This window comes from Pteropus alecto, unplaced genomic scaffold (assembly GCF_000325575.1).
Source record: "Pteropus alecto unplaced genomic scaffold, ASM32557v1 scaffold30, whole genome shotgun sequence".
NCBI lineage: Eukaryota > Metazoa > Chordata > Mammalia > Chiroptera > Pteropodidae > Pteropus > Pteropus alecto.
The window spans coordinates 4,355,882-4,371,102 of NW_006429782.1; the positions used below are offsets into that span (position 1 = coordinate 4,355,882).

At 40.4% G+C, this 15,221-nt stretch overlaps 1 protein-coding gene across 1 annotated transcript in view; it reads left to right on the forward strand.

The window, feature by feature from the left end:
- The first annotated feature begins 3,059 nt into the window (after window positions 1-3,059).
- The window catches only part of LOC102885622 (adhesion G protein-coupled receptor E4-like), a 67,536-nt gene continuing 55,374 nt past the window's right edge, over window positions 3,060-15,221 (forward strand). The window contains exons 1-9 of the mRNA XM_025043283.1: window positions 3,060-3,219; window positions 4,998-5,120; window positions 7,227-7,379; window positions 9,390-9,430; window positions 10,295-10,430; window positions 10,544-10,651; window positions 10,811-10,995; window positions 11,574-11,741; window positions 13,370-13,564. Of these exons, the coding sequence (XP_024899051.1) occupies window positions 3,060-3,219; window positions 4,998-5,120; window positions 7,227-7,379; window positions 9,390-9,430; window positions 10,295-10,430; window positions 10,544-10,651; window positions 10,811-10,995; window positions 11,574-11,741; window positions 13,370-13,564 (1,269 nt within the window). The remainder of the gene's footprint in view (window positions 3,220-4,997; window positions 5,121-7,226; window positions 7,380-9,389; window positions 9,431-10,294; window positions 10,431-10,543; window positions 10,652-10,810; window positions 10,996-11,573; window positions 11,742-13,369; window positions 13,565-15,221) is intronic.

A 15,221-nucleotide genomic window follows, 5' to 3' on the forward strand; every position in this document is an offset into this window, starting at 1 on the left:
ATTTATTTCTAGATTTCTGTCTTCGATATCACTGATCCTTTCCTTCATTTGGTTGACTCTATTTCCCAAGCTTGCTTTTTCATTTTTTAACTCTTGCAGTGTGTTCTTCATCTCGAGAAGTTCTATTTGGTTCTTTTTGAGAGTTTCAATCTCCTTGCTCTGCTCATCTAGTTGTTTTTTTTTTAATTCCTGAAATTGTTGATTTGAGTTGTTTTGGATCTCATTGAGTTTTTTCAGAAGTACCATTCTGAATTCTCTGTCATTTAATTGTATATTTCCCTGTCTGTAAGCTTATTTTCTGGAGATTTTTCTCTTTCTGAGATGCCTTGTCACCTTGGTTGTTCATGGTGTTTAATTGGCTATTTCTCTACCTGGGCATTAATGGAAATGTATTCTGCTTTTTCCAGAAAGATTTATTATATAAAGGTCTCTCTTTAGCCTGTTTTAAAGAAGGCACTTTTCTCTTGGTTTCCAGTAGGTGGCGTCAAGTCTCTTGGATCTCTGCTTTATATAAAGTTTTAAAAATGCTTTTTTATTTTCTGATAGATATTTAATCACGCTCACTACCCTCAGTTTCAGTCCCTATCAGTGTTAGCAACAGTTTTGGTAGTGTTTGCTGAGATTCCTCTGGGTCTTCGCGGTGTTCCATCTCAGAGGATATGTGGAGAGGGCCCCTCTGTTCTGTGAGTTGGGGGCTGAAGCTCAGCCTTGGGTATGCGACCATAGTCAGTAAAAATCAATTATTGTTTCTCTGCCAGCTGCTTCTCTGCTTTCTGCTCTGATGACTGGGCCCTGCAGCCAGCTGGCCAAGGGGGAGCTCATAACTTCCTCAGGCTCAGCTGTTCAGGGAACTTGCCGCACAAACTTGCTGCCCCTTTTCCCCTCCTCCTCCTCCTGCAGGGAGTTCCAGAGGCTGTGAGAGGTAGCCTCAGTCTCAGCGGTGTTTGCTCAGATTCCCCTAGGGCTCCACTGTGGTGGGACTCGGTGGGTATGTGGGGAGGAGCTCTCTGGGTTGGGGGTTGGGGGCTGCAACTCAGACTCAGTTTAGCAACCTGGGCTAATAAAAATCAACTGTTGTTTCTCTGCAGTACCCCCCACCCCGGCTTCTCTGTTTTCTGCTCTGCTGACTGTGCCCTGCTGCCGGTGGCATGGAGCTCACTGCACTCTCAGGCAGGGCTGCTCAGGGAAGTCATCACACCTTCTCCCCTCTCCCTCCACCTGCAAGGAGCTGTGGTGGCTGTGAGAGGCAGCTTCTTTATCTCCCAGTCCACTGTCTGACACTCAGGGTTCTGATCTGTGGTAGCTCTTATGCACAGATCCCACACTCAGACTTGCTGGTGTGCACTTTGGGTGTTTTTTTGTTGAGTTTTAGATGTTCAGCTTATTGTTGTTTCAAGCGGAGAGTTCTGGAGACATCTCTCACTCCACCATGTTTTTTCTCATCTGATTTCATCTTCAACTTCAATATGAAGCTCTCTCTGATCTTATGGTAGACATTTTTAGATCATCCTCAAAATAGATCACCCTGAAAACACCTGTATCCACTTCAAATTTGCCACAGTCTTGGACTCCTGGGATTATGGTCTGTGCTATTCTGATCTCCTCTTATTCCAGAGAAATCTCTGGTTATTACGAGGTTAGATCTGTGCTGTCCAGTACTGTAGCCACCAGCCATTTGTAGTACTGAACACCTGAAATGAGGCCAGTCAAAATGCATACTGGATTTCAAAGACTTAATACATGCAGCAATATAGTACTATATGAATATTTTGCTTTATATTGATTGTGTGTTAAAATAACATCTTGGTTATAGTGGGTTAAACAAAGTATATTATCAAAATTACTTTTACTTGTTTCTCTTTGCCTTTAAAAATGAATGGAGCTAGAAGCTATGTATTGTGCTCAGTGAGACAAGTCAGACAGAGAAAGACAAATACCATATGGGCTCACTTATATGTGGAATATAAAAAAAATAAAACAAATGAATGAACAAAGCAAAACAGAAACAGACCCATAGATTCAGAGAACAAGCTGATGGTTGCCAAAGCGGGGGCAGGTGAGGGGATGAGACTAAAAAAATGTTTACTAGAAAACTTGAAAGGAACTATGTGGCTTGCTTTATATCAAACAGTGTGGGGTTAGAGATCTGAACTGGTCAAGCTTGACTGTTGCAAACTTGGCCTTTTGGTGGTAGACTTGGAGAAAAAAAATATGGGGAAGAAAATTGGGACACACAGTTTGTGATATTGTGATTTATAATAAGAAATATATATTTGATCTTTATCACAGTTTCTGGCACAGAGCTCCTAAACCCTTGGAATTTCCTGGGATAAGGCAACAGAGTTGTCTCTTATTATATTAATGAGGTGACTTTTGGAACTCACCTAAGGACAGGTGCTGGCTGACAGTGGAGACAACCATGTTGAAACCTTCAGTTTCACTCTCTGATTTCTAGGGAAGGGAAAGGGGCTAGAGGTTGAATCAGTCATCAAGGGCCAATGAGTTAATCGTGCCTGTGTAATGAAGCCTCCATAAAAACACAAAAAGACAAGGCTTGGAGAGCTTCAGGGTTGGTGACCACCTGGAGATTTGGGGAAAGTGGTGCCCAGAGAGAGTATGGAAGCTCTGTTCTCCTTTCCACACCTTGCTCTGTGCATTCCTTCCACGTGGCTGTTCATGAGCTGTATTCTTTTACAATAAATAGGTGATCTAATAAGGAACATATTTCTCTGAGTTCTGTGAGCCACTCTAGCAGATTAATCAAACCCAAGGAGGGAACAATGGAACCTCCAATCTATAGCCCTTAACCTGTGGAATCTGATGCTATCTCTGGGTAGAGTGTCAGAAGTGAGTTGAATTGTAGGACACCCAATTGGCATCCAAGAATTTCTTGCTGGTGTGGGAACACCACCCCCTCCCCCACCACACACACATTAGAATTGGGTGTAGAACCTCTTACAGATGCAATCAGGTATATCTTTCATGCTCTAGTAGTATATGATGCCATTTAAGACCCTTGTGTTTATAGTTTACCTGGGAGAGTCTATAGTGAAATTAGCATGTGTATGGCTGGGAAGTGGGAGAAAAGACTCTACTTTACCCAGACTTTAGCCAAGCAGAGCCCAGGGTACTCCCCATCTGAACTGTCCCCTTCTCCCCCTGTTCTAGGTTTCAGTGTCCTGCTGGCTCTGTTAGGATCAGAAGCAAAGAATTCTGGAGGTGAGTCTACAATTGCCAAAGGCCAGGGGAAAGGAAATTGAGAACTGAAACCTGCCTCCAGAGGAGGAGAGGAGTCCTTTTTAAGGGAGAGAATATTAATCCCTGATGCCTTCTGCCAAATCCTTGGAGTTCCCAAGGACTGTTCCCGTTCTCCACCATCGCCATCATCATCCCCATTATTTAGCTCTTTCATTGCTCCAGTGCTAAGCAAATTGCACACTCCATCTCATCTAATTCTCATGACATTACTGCAAAGGTTTTGATATTATCCCCACTTGACCCCCTAGAGAAATAGTTGGCTCAAGGTCACACAGCTAGTGGACTCTGGACTCTGCCCTTTCTTTTCCCCAAAACCTGTGTCCCAAGTCATGTCTGGAGATAGTGTTGCCTTTGTCCTATATCTTGGGTTGGGTTCCCCTAGAAGCAGACCATGAGGTTAGGACTTGAAAGCAAGACATTTATATGGGAGGTGATCCCAGGAAGCACCTGCTGGAAGGGGGAAGTCAGGTAGGACAGCCAGGAGCCAATATAGGGTTCATTGTCCAGCAAATTACACATGGGCAACTGGAGCTTGGTCCTCAGGGACTGTTAGACTTAATAAGAAACATGAATCTTGGAACTGTTCCTCCTGGTGGGTAAGGAAGCTGTTTTCCTCTTATTTATTTTTTTAAATTGTGGTAAAATATTCATAACGAAATTTATGAACTTAACTATTTATAAGTGTGTAGTTCAGTGGCATTAAGTACATTCCCATTGTTGTACAACCAGCATCACCACCCATCCATAGAACATTTTTCCTCTTGCAAAACTGAAACTCTGTCTCCATTAAACAACAACTCCCCATTTTCTCTCCAACTAGCCCCTGAAAACCACCATTCTACTTTGTGTCTTTATGAATTTGACTACTCTAGGGACCTTATGAGTGGAATCATATATCATTTGTCCTTTTGTGATGAGTTTAATTTACTTATCACAATGTCTTCATGGTTCATCTATGTTGTAGCATGTGTTGGAATTTCTTTCTTTTTTTTTTTTTAAAGCTGAATAATATTCTATTGTCTGGGTGGACCACATTTTGTTTATCCATCATCTGTTGATGGACACTTGGATAGCTTCCATTTTTTAGTGATTATGAATAATGCTGCTATAAAGATAAGTATATAAATATCTCTTCAAGACCCTGCTTTTAATTCTTTCAGATATATACCCATTAATAGAATTGCTGGATCCTATAGTAATTTGGTAATTCTAATTTTTATTTTTTATTTTAGAAATTGCCATATAGTTTTCCACAATAGTTACACCATTTTACATTTTTTACCAGCAATGGGCTAGGGTTATAATTTCTCTACATTCTACCAACACTTGTTAGTCTCTGTTTATTTTTGATAATAAGGAAGCTAGGTTTTTAAATAATGACTCTTGTCAGTCACTGATTGAGGGAACTGCTCCTTGGGGTAGAAAAATTGCTAACCTGTTATGTGATGAGCAAAAAGAACTCTAGGGGCCAAAGAAATCTCTCAGGTAAAGAAACATAGATGCTGACAGAGAATTTCTACTGTCAGGCAAAAGTGGTATTGGTGGCAGAGGTGGGACATAGGTGGGGCACTTTGAGCATCTGTGTTCAGTAGTGGGATGGGTACAAAAAGGATGCAAACAGAGCTATTTCCAAGAGCACATTTTTTTGACTACAATGTTTGGTACATCATAGATGCCAATAAATATTTTTTGAATAAATGAATAAGCAAATGAATGAAAGGATCTTGTGTTTCCTATAGCTTTATGTCCCCCATGCCCTGAAAATGCCAGCTGCTTTAACAGCATCCACTGTACTTGTAAAGATGGATTTCAGTCTGAGTCTGGGAAGAAGTACATCATCGGGCCTTATGAGAAATGTGAAGGTAGGATGCAATCCATACTCATCTTGAAGTTGGGAAGGGGCTGGGACATTCTTCTATGCCTCAAACACTGTGTTACATTGGAGTCAGTAGTACTGCAAAGATGCAAGAATATTACAAAATAGAAAATGTCAAGGCTGTCTCAATGCCCTTCAAGAACTTGTGCTCAATGCCCCTTGTGCTTCTCACACTCTCGTCTGATGCCAGCTTGATGGTTTTTGTTTTTTCTTTAGGGGAAGGTAAAGTTCCCAGGGTCCTGGGCTTTTGAGGGTTAAAGCACTAGTGTTTTTGTTTGTTTGTTTGCCTGAGAACTTCTCAAGGACAAGGATCATCTCTGTTTGTTTGTTGCTGTATGCCTAAGACAGAGAATAATGTCACATAGCAGATGCCCAATAAAAACACGCTGACCAAGAGAACACATGAATAAATGGATATCTTTGGCACTTGATATCCTCCATGATCTGCCCCCAGTTTAGTATTTCGATTTTGCTTTTCATTACTGGTGGGCCATCTTCTTCAGCCAAAATCCTTTCCCATTTCCACAAATTCCAAAGGTCAATTTGAATATTAAAGAAAATAGCACTCCTGAATATCTGATTGGTGGAACTGAATATCTTATTGACAGAGTTGTAGTGTCAATTTAGAAGGTGAAATAGAAAATTATAGATTATTTAGGATTTGTTTTATTTTATTGTGGCAGAATATACATAACTTGAAATTTATCATTTTAACTATTTTTTGGTATGTCTTTCAGTGGTATTAAATACATTCACATTGTTGTACAACCATCACTACCATCCATTCACAGAACTTTTCCACCTTCTCAAACTGAAAAAACTCTGTCTCCATTAAACAATAACTCTCCTTCTTCCTCCAGCCCCTGGCACCTACCATTCTACTTTCTATCTCTGTTAATTTGACTCCTCTAGGGACCTCATATGAGTGGAATCACACAATACTGGATGTATCTATTTTTTAAACTCTTAATTTTGAAATGGTTTTAGGCCTAAAGAAAAATTGCAAAGTAACACAGTGAATTCCTTATTTCCTTCACCCAGTTCCATTAAGGTTAACTAAGGACATGAACACAAGTCATGTTAACCAGGAAGTGATGTTAACTAAACTACAGCCTTTATTCAAATGTCACGAGTTTCCCCCGCCAATGCCCATTTTTTTCTGTCCCAAGAACCATTTCAGGATCCCACATTGCCTTTAATTGTCATGACCCTTAGTCTCATGTGATCTGTGACAGATCTTCAATCTTTCCTTGTTTTCTGTGACTTTGACACTTTTGCTAGGACACTGCAGAAACCCTTTTACACTTTGCTTTTTTTGCTTAAATTTATCCTAGAAATTACTCCAAATCGATCCACAGAGATCTTCCTCATTCTCTTTTTTACGGCTGTGGGACGAACTGTAGTTTATTCAACCCTCTCTTATATATGGGTATTTAAGTTGTTTTTGATATTTAGGCTGTTGCCAATATTTGCGGAAGTGTGTGTTTAAGGTACAGCCCTAGAAGTGGAATGGCTGAGTCAGGAGGTAAAATCCATGTAGCTTGATTAGATATTCCAAATTTAATTCCTGAAAAGTTGTACCAATTTGCTTTCTCACCAGCAATGTACCTGTCTTCTCATGGTCTTGCCAACAGAACGTGTTGTCCAGTCATCATCATACCACTGTTGCCATGTTCTAAAGCTCCATATGTACTTGGGTCTATTTCTGGACCTTTAGTCTATTCCACTAGTCTATTTATCTATTCATGTACTAGCATCTCATTGTTTTATCGAGACTTTGTAGTATGTTTTAATGTCTGATCAGGCTAGTCCCCACCCCATAGTTTTTATGGCCATTTTATTTTTGCATGAGATGAGTATCAACTCATCTCACTCCATTAAATACGTGTAGATATTTTTTATTGGGATCATATTGGATTTATAAATTAACTTAAGGAGAACTATCATTGTTATAATATTGAGTCATTTTATCCAAGAGTGGATGTTGTTCTGGGTACATTTATGAATGATGTTGGGTAGCAAAGATTCCATGGGAAAGAGAAATGGCATAGTTCTATGAGAATGAAAAACCATATTTTTTCTTGATTCACAGATATCGATGAGTGCAAGACTGGGCTGGCAAAATGCAAACAGGTGTCATACTGCAGAAATGAAATTGGAAGTTACTACTGCAGCTGTATCCCACATCTCCCTATCTTAAACTGGGTGGCTAGTTTTGTTAAATTAAATCATTCAGAATGTTATGGTAAGAACCTACAATCTTCTCTCCAGTGTGAACAAGGAGGGGCAGGGGAGGATTTTCAGAGTTCCTCCAATGTCAAGCCAGTATAAGAGAGCAGAGACCTGTCCCAGCCCTTGTCCTTCTTCCTCGGTAGTCTCTTCTCAGAAGGTCTTATTCAGGTTTATGGTCTCATCCACCATCTCTAGGTCACTGCCTTACAAATTTATGTCTCTTTTCTGGGTTTCCAAAATGACATCTCTAATTTTCTACTGTATTTCTCTACTTGCTTCTCTCTTACTGACTTTAAATTCAAGTTCTGTGTCTATCTGTCTGTCTGCATACTAAAATCCATGAGTTCACACTGATAGCTCCAATTTAAATCTCACATCGGGCTTGGTCTAGCCTTCCCTCTTTCCTGATTTGTAACTTCTTTCTTCAACACTGAAAATCATGGCTCTCACTATCACAACCTATTGACTTATTTTGTTCATTCATAGTATAATTCCATGTTTTGATTTAGACAGTTGGATTTGATTTCTGGCACTACCACTTACCAGCTAACTTTTGGGTAGTGACTAGCTTCTACATGCCTCATCTATAAGTGGGAAGAATAATAACATCTATTCTATTAGTTATGTGTTGCCATCCAGCAAATGACCCCAATGTTAGTGGCTCATAACAACACATATTTATTGTCTCATGGTCTGTATAGGCTGGGAAGCGAGACATGGCTTACCTGGTCCTTCACTTTGTGGTTAATCAAAGTATTGGTCAGGGATGCAGTTTTATGCGAAGGTTCGTCTGCTTGCAAGCTCACTGACGTGGTTGCTGGCAGGATTCGGTTCTTCGAAAGCTATTGGACTGAAGGCCTCAGTTCCTTTCTGGTGTTTGGTGAGAGGCCGCCTTCCATTCTTAGCTGTGTCGGCCTCTCTATCTTGCTTTATTATAACAAGCACATGAGAATAGCCAGAAAGAGACTGTGAACAAAACAGAAATCATAGTCCTTCATAACCTAACCTCAGAAGTGTGAACAAAACAGAAATCATAGACCTTTATAACCTAACCTCAGAAGTGACATCCTTTCACTTTTGCTGTAATCTATTCACTAGGAATGAATAGAGTTCAGTTAGCGGGAAGAGTGAACTCACATACAAAGATGTGAATAAAGGGAAGTGAGGCAGGACCACTGAGAGTCATTTCAGAAACCTGCTCACCTCACGTACTAGGTGCAATACCATCTCCCCGAATTGATGTTCACTCACGGAACCTGTGAAGGTGCTCTTATTTGGAAATACAGGATTTGGAGATATAATCAAATCAAGATGAGGTCACACTAGATTAGGACGGGCCCTTAATTCAGTATGACTGATGTTTTTATTAGAAGAGGGAAATTTGGGAATCGGGATATACACACAGAGGAACATGTAAAGACAGAAGCATAGGTTTGAGTTAGGCTGCCATAAACCAAGGAATGTCAAAGATTCCTGGCAACAATGAGAAGCAGCAAAGGGGGATCATACTTAGAGCCTTCAGAGGGGCCATGGCCTTGATTTTGGACTTTTAGCTTCCAGAACCATGAGAAAAATAAATTTCCATTGTTTTAAGCCTTTGCTGCACCCCTGATATGCTGAGGCCTCTTCTGTATATACTCCAAAGTCACCTTTTTCTATTTATTAACATCTTGGACTCTTGCAATCACTTAATTATTTATTTGTCATTATTGGCTTAGTGATTTTCCCACTAGACTGCAAACTCTACAAAGAATTCCCTTTGCCTCTTTATCAATAAGGTTTTGCATTGTGTCTGGCTTTTAGTAATTACTCAATAAATACTATTGACTGAATGATTGAACTGGAAGCCCCATCCTAATTCCCTTTATTCTACTCTAAATGACATTTGAGACTTCTTAGTGGAAAATGAGGATAGGATGTGGAAGTATCAGTGAAAGACCCAACTTGAGGGTGCTTGGAAGATGGGATGTGAGCCAGAATGTTATCTCCCATATTTGACTAATCAATTGCCTTTCCCCCCCAGAGAACAGTAGTAAGGAGACAGAGTTATCACAAGTCATTCAGGTGAGTAAGGTGAAGCTAGGTTTGGGGAAGAGCCGATTAATCTTAGCATGTCATTCTCCTGCTCAAATACTACCATGACTCCCTATGACTTTTAGGACATAGCACTTCTTATGCAGTGATTATTTTATCCTCTCCCAGGGGACAATGTCTGGGGACATTTTTGGTTGGCACAACTAGAGTACTACTAAAATCTGGTGGGTGGAGAGTAGGAATGCTACTAAACATCTTATAATGCCCTCCTGCAACTATCATCTGGTCTCAAATGTTAATTGAGAAGATTGAAAAACCCCGGGAAAGGGTTTAAATGTCACAGCAGTCATTCAGAGACCTGCATCAAACATATAGCAGTTCCCAGCCTTTTTGGCATTAGAGATCGGTTCTCCTATGAGAATCTAACACCTGATGATCTGAGATGGAGCTGAGGCAGTGATGCTAGCGCTGGGGAGTGGCTGCAAATACACATGAAGCTTTACTTGATTGCCTGCTGCTCATCACCTGCTGTGTGGCCCAGTGCCTAACAGGTCATAGACCTGTACCAGTCCATGGCCCAGGGGTTGGGGACCCCAGATCCAGAGGCACATTCCACTCCCTCGCCACCTCCTATTCCCTATCTTCTTCCAAAAGGCACTCTTTGTAGTTTCCAGATATCTCATCTTTTAAGCCTTCATGTTCTCATAAATACAATGGGGTGATGGATCACACAGCTGTGTGTGGTAAATGAGAAAGTTTACAGGCTGATAACACAGAACCTAGTAGCACCTTAATAAATGTTATTGTCTTCTGGGTTCACCCAAATACACTTATATAGATTCCTACTTCCTTTAGTTTTCGTAAGTCTGCCTAATTAGCTTTATTTTTTGAAAGACAATTCTAAAGAACAATGGAAGCAAAGAGAACATTGCAAAAAAGGCTACCCAGCTACTTCAAGACATTGAATCAACCATATGGAATAGGAGTTTTGCTTCTCCTGGAAAGTTCGAAAATTCTGTGCTTGATATAGGTAAGAAACACTGAGCATTTTCCTTATGACCAAGAAATTTTAGGAGGGCGATCTTTTATCAGACTTTTGTGTTTATATGAGCCAAGCAGGATTAATTTTCTTAATGTTTCCAGTTTATGAGATCAAGAAGTGCAATGAGACAAGTGAGAAGACTGTTCTGGAAGCTGGAAATAACACAATGGATCTTGACTGCAATGATGTTTTCAAAGGAACCACAGGAGGTACTGTGTCTAAAATGGATTCTCTGGACCTTCAAATTCTAGGCTCTGTTGTCTCACTTCTAGGTGACAAGGCCAGGGGGTGTAGACTTACAAAATTTTCAATTCCAACTCACCAAACTGTATATTCCCTGTAAAATAATTTCTCTTCTGTTTTCTCAGAAAGGAGTGCAGTTGCATTTATCACTTATCAGTGTCTTGGGGATATTCTGAATGGATCCTTCTTCAGTGACAGAAGAAGGACAGTGGGAGTGAAACTGAACTCTCGTATTGTGAGTGGCACCATCGGTATGAAGGAAAAAGTTTATCTGTCTAGACCCGTGTTCCTGACCTTCAAACATACTGAGGTGAGCAAGACACAGGGCTGGTTCTCTGTGCAATACCTTAAAGGGCTGTATTGTTAGGATCCAGGCAGGGAACTGAATCCAAATCTTATCATTCAGGGTTAAGAGAACCTACAAGAAATATCGAGGTGTCCAGAGAAGCTGTTATCACGTTTAAGCCTAAAAAGGCAATGGGGGTAGGGGGATGAGTATTATTGATCCCAGTGAAGCTTGGAGGCATGAAGGAGGGGTGCCCTGCTGGAGATGGAGATAGCCCGGGGTAAAAAGGAGTCTGGAAGAAATATCCTGCTCTCATCTAATGCTCTCTCACCAGTTCCTCTCATTGGTTTTACCAACGACAAGCAGTATGGGGAAAGCAGTTCATAAGAGTCAGTTCCTGGGGCTCTGAGATGACTAGAGCAGGGCAGAATCAATGAAGAATAAAGCTCACAGCAGGTGTGGTATAAAACTCTTCCCTACAAGTGTTCCAGATGATGGGGTTTTCTCAATCCAGTTTCTAACCCAGTGCATCCCTGACCAACCTATGAAGTTGAAATGATTAAACCAGAAAGAGAACCACTTTCATGCTATTCTCTTTCCAGCCTGGTGGTGAGAGAACAAAACATTTGTGTGTCTACTGGGAAGGATCGGAGGAAGGAGGCAGCTGGTCGACAGAGGGCTGCACTCACGTGAGCAGCAATGATTCTTACACCACGTGCAAGTGCTTCCACCTTTCCAGTTTTGCTGTACTCTTGGCTCTTGTTCCTAAGGTACCAAAATTCATGGTTCTCTCCTGTGAATCTAACTATGTCCAGGAAGCTGGGAAGTCATCCTCTCTATGTCTTCAAAACTATTGAAAAGTACACTGGAAACTTATTTGATTTTATTAAGCATTGTCACTCCAATAATTTTTAATTAAAAAAAAGATACTGAGTCGAGTGGAAGGAGCTTACTAGAGAGATGAGGAGACCAGGGAAATGATATGGGAAAAGAAGAGAAGCCATGCAGAGAGAGCATCACTGGTGGTTACCCCTGTGGTAGCTGGAGCTGATTTCCCTGGAGGATTCTGTGAGTTACTATAGTTCATTCTAACTGAACAGCAAGAAAGCTAGGGTATTTATACACCACCTCCCTTCAGTTGTTAGTTGAAAGCTGTTTCCAGGGGACAATGAATTCTCTGACACTTCCATGGGCATGGACAGAAAGAGCTCAAGCTAGTAGAGGAAGCTCTCAGACACTGGGTAGTTGGATTGGCAGCCCTTACAGTGGAAAAGTCTAAGGTGATTTGGGATAAAAAACATCTGTTCCTCTGCAAGAGAGAGTTACAGCTAAATCTTCTTAGTCAGATCAGAGAAAGGCAACTGATATTCACCAATAAAAAAGCACAGCCCCCTGAACTTCTCGGGTCCCAACTATGTTTAGGATAACTCAGGTTTAAAAAAATTTTACCTAACTTCTTCCCCTATTTCTTTTTAGTTCTTATTTATCGAATATGTACTATATGACAATGATTATGTTGCTCATTTAATTATATGGCCTCATTTATTCATTCAACAAGTTCATATATGAGTGCCTAATTAATATATGTCAGATACTGTCTTAGGTACTGCAAATACATCAGGGAACAAGACAGATAAAGAAATCCTAGCCTTCATGGAGACTACTTTTGAGTGCTGTGTCATCCATCCAATAGGATCACTGGCCGGCCGGCCACACGTGGCTATTGAGCACTTGAAATATGACTAGTGTAATTGAAGAACCAAATTCTTATTTTTGTTTAATTTTAATTTATTTAAATGAAGAAGCAGTGTAAAACATTTTCCCATCAAACACAACTTTATTTTTTGGTAAGACTACATTTCACATTCATTGAAAATATAGCGTCTGAAATGAGGTATGTTGTAAGTAACACACGTAAGTATGATGTTGTAAAATATACACTGGATTTGAAAGGCGATATGGGAAAAAAAGGAGTATCAAATAGCTCATTAATAATTGTTTTACATTGATTATAATTTGAACAGATTACATGTTTATTGTATTATTATAGTGACTATATTATATTCAACATGTCGAGCTAAAAATATTTTGAACATATACTATTAAATTAATTTGACCAGTTTCTTTTTACATTTAAAAATATAGCTACTAGAAAAATTAAATTACACATGTGGCTCACATATTTCTCTTGCACAGTACTAGTCTAGTGGTTTGAGTTTTCAACAGCCCTGTGTGGTAAATGATCTTACGTCCCCATTTTCGAGATGGAAACACCAAGTTTCAGAGAGGTTAAGTCACTTATCTACGGGGCTGAACTGAGAAGCCTCTCAGACTCCCCATCAGGAACATAACTGCAGAGTTGGAGACTATAACAGATTCCTCCTTTGGTGGTTCATAGGTGGATCCCATTCTGGCTGCGATCACCTACCTGGGACTGAGTCTCTCTCTGCTGTGCCTCTTCCTGGCAACCCTCACCTTCCTCCTGTGCCGACCCATCCAGAACACCAACACCTCCCTCCACCTGCAGCTCTCCATCTGCCTCTTTCTGGCCCACCTCCTCTTCCTCACAGCAATTGATCAAACTGAGCCTGAGGTAGGTGACTTAACCAAATCGCCTCATTGACATAGTCAAATCTAGCCATCATGTCTTGAAGAAATAATAGCAGGAAAAAAAGCGAGAGTTCCCATTTCAGCTCTCTTCCTGTGTGACTTTGACAAGACCTGTACCTTCTGAGGGGCCATTCAGCAAAGTGATTAAGAGCCAGACTGATGGTATTACATAGAGTGACAATAGCTGCTGTGACAAATGAACTCTAAAATGCCAATGATTTATCACAAGAGTAGTTAATTTTCCCCTATGTATCAGTAGAAGGTGAGCAAACAGCTTTGAGGGTGTCTGTTCTGCAAACTCAGGCCCATGGAGGCTCTTCTATCTCCCATACACAGTTTCCAAGGTCATCCTGGGGTCCGTTCCATTTCCATCAACTGAAAAGAGAAAAGAGTGTGGTAGAGTCCCATGAGGGAGGTTTATATGGGCCACCTCAGGAAGTGGTGTGTATTACTTCCTCTGATAGTCCATTGGCTAGAACCTTATAAATGGTCACACCTAACTGCAAAGGGTGCTGGAAAATATAGTCTGTGGTTGGGAAGTCATGTCCCAGTGACAAATCTATATTCTAGAACTGAGACATGGAGGGAGGCTTGAATTTTTGGTGAACAATGTCTTTGCCACACAATCTGCATTTGAATCCCAACTCTTCATCCTACTCACGATGCGACCTGTTGAAATGACTACCCCTTTTTAAATTTACTCTCTAAAACAGGGGCATCATCATAGGGCTCTAGTAAGGTCTTGGAAAGATCAAACATAGCAGAGTCTGGGTTAATTACTTGGAGAACAATGTTAAGTTTTATTTTCATCTTGAGCACGATCATCATCATATATCATCACATCTAGGATGAACTGGAACTAGATATTCACCAAGACTCCTTTTAACCCCAAAAGACTATGATCATACAGCCAGAAGGTTATGAAAACACTATTATTTTTTCTAAAAGGCAGTAAAGTGCAATGGTTAGGAGTTAAGGATGGTCTCTGCAGACAGTTTGGGTTTCAGATCCATTTTTATTTATTTATTTTTTTACCAGCTATGTGATCTTAAGCAAGATTTTAACCTCTCTAGGTCACACTTTCCTCATTTTAAAATGGGCAGAGGTTGGCCAACTACAGTGCTCAAGCCAATTCTGGCCCACCACCAGTTTCTTTTAAAAAAAAATTATTTTTTTTATGGTGACATTGGTTAACGAAATCCAATAAGTTTCATCTGTACACTGTAACAGTAAGGCATCTAAATGTTTACATGGTGTGTTCACCTCCCATAGTTAGATTTCCTTCTGTTATCACATATTTGATCCTCTTTACCCCAACTACCTCCCCACTTCTGCCACGCTTTACCCTCTGGTAACCACTAGTTTATATTTCATGTACATGAGTCTCTGTTTGTGTGTACTGATCCTTTGTTGCTTTTGGGTTTATATTCCACATATAAGTGATATCATGTGATTTCCAACTTTTTCTGTCTGGCTTATTTCACTTAGCATGATTATCTCAAGGTCCATCCATGTTGTTGCAAATGGCAGTATTTTATCTCTTCCTATGGCTGAGTAATATTCCATTGTATATATGCACCACAGCTTCTTTATCCAATCATCTATCGTAGGACACTTTGGTTGCTTCCCCCTCCTGGCAG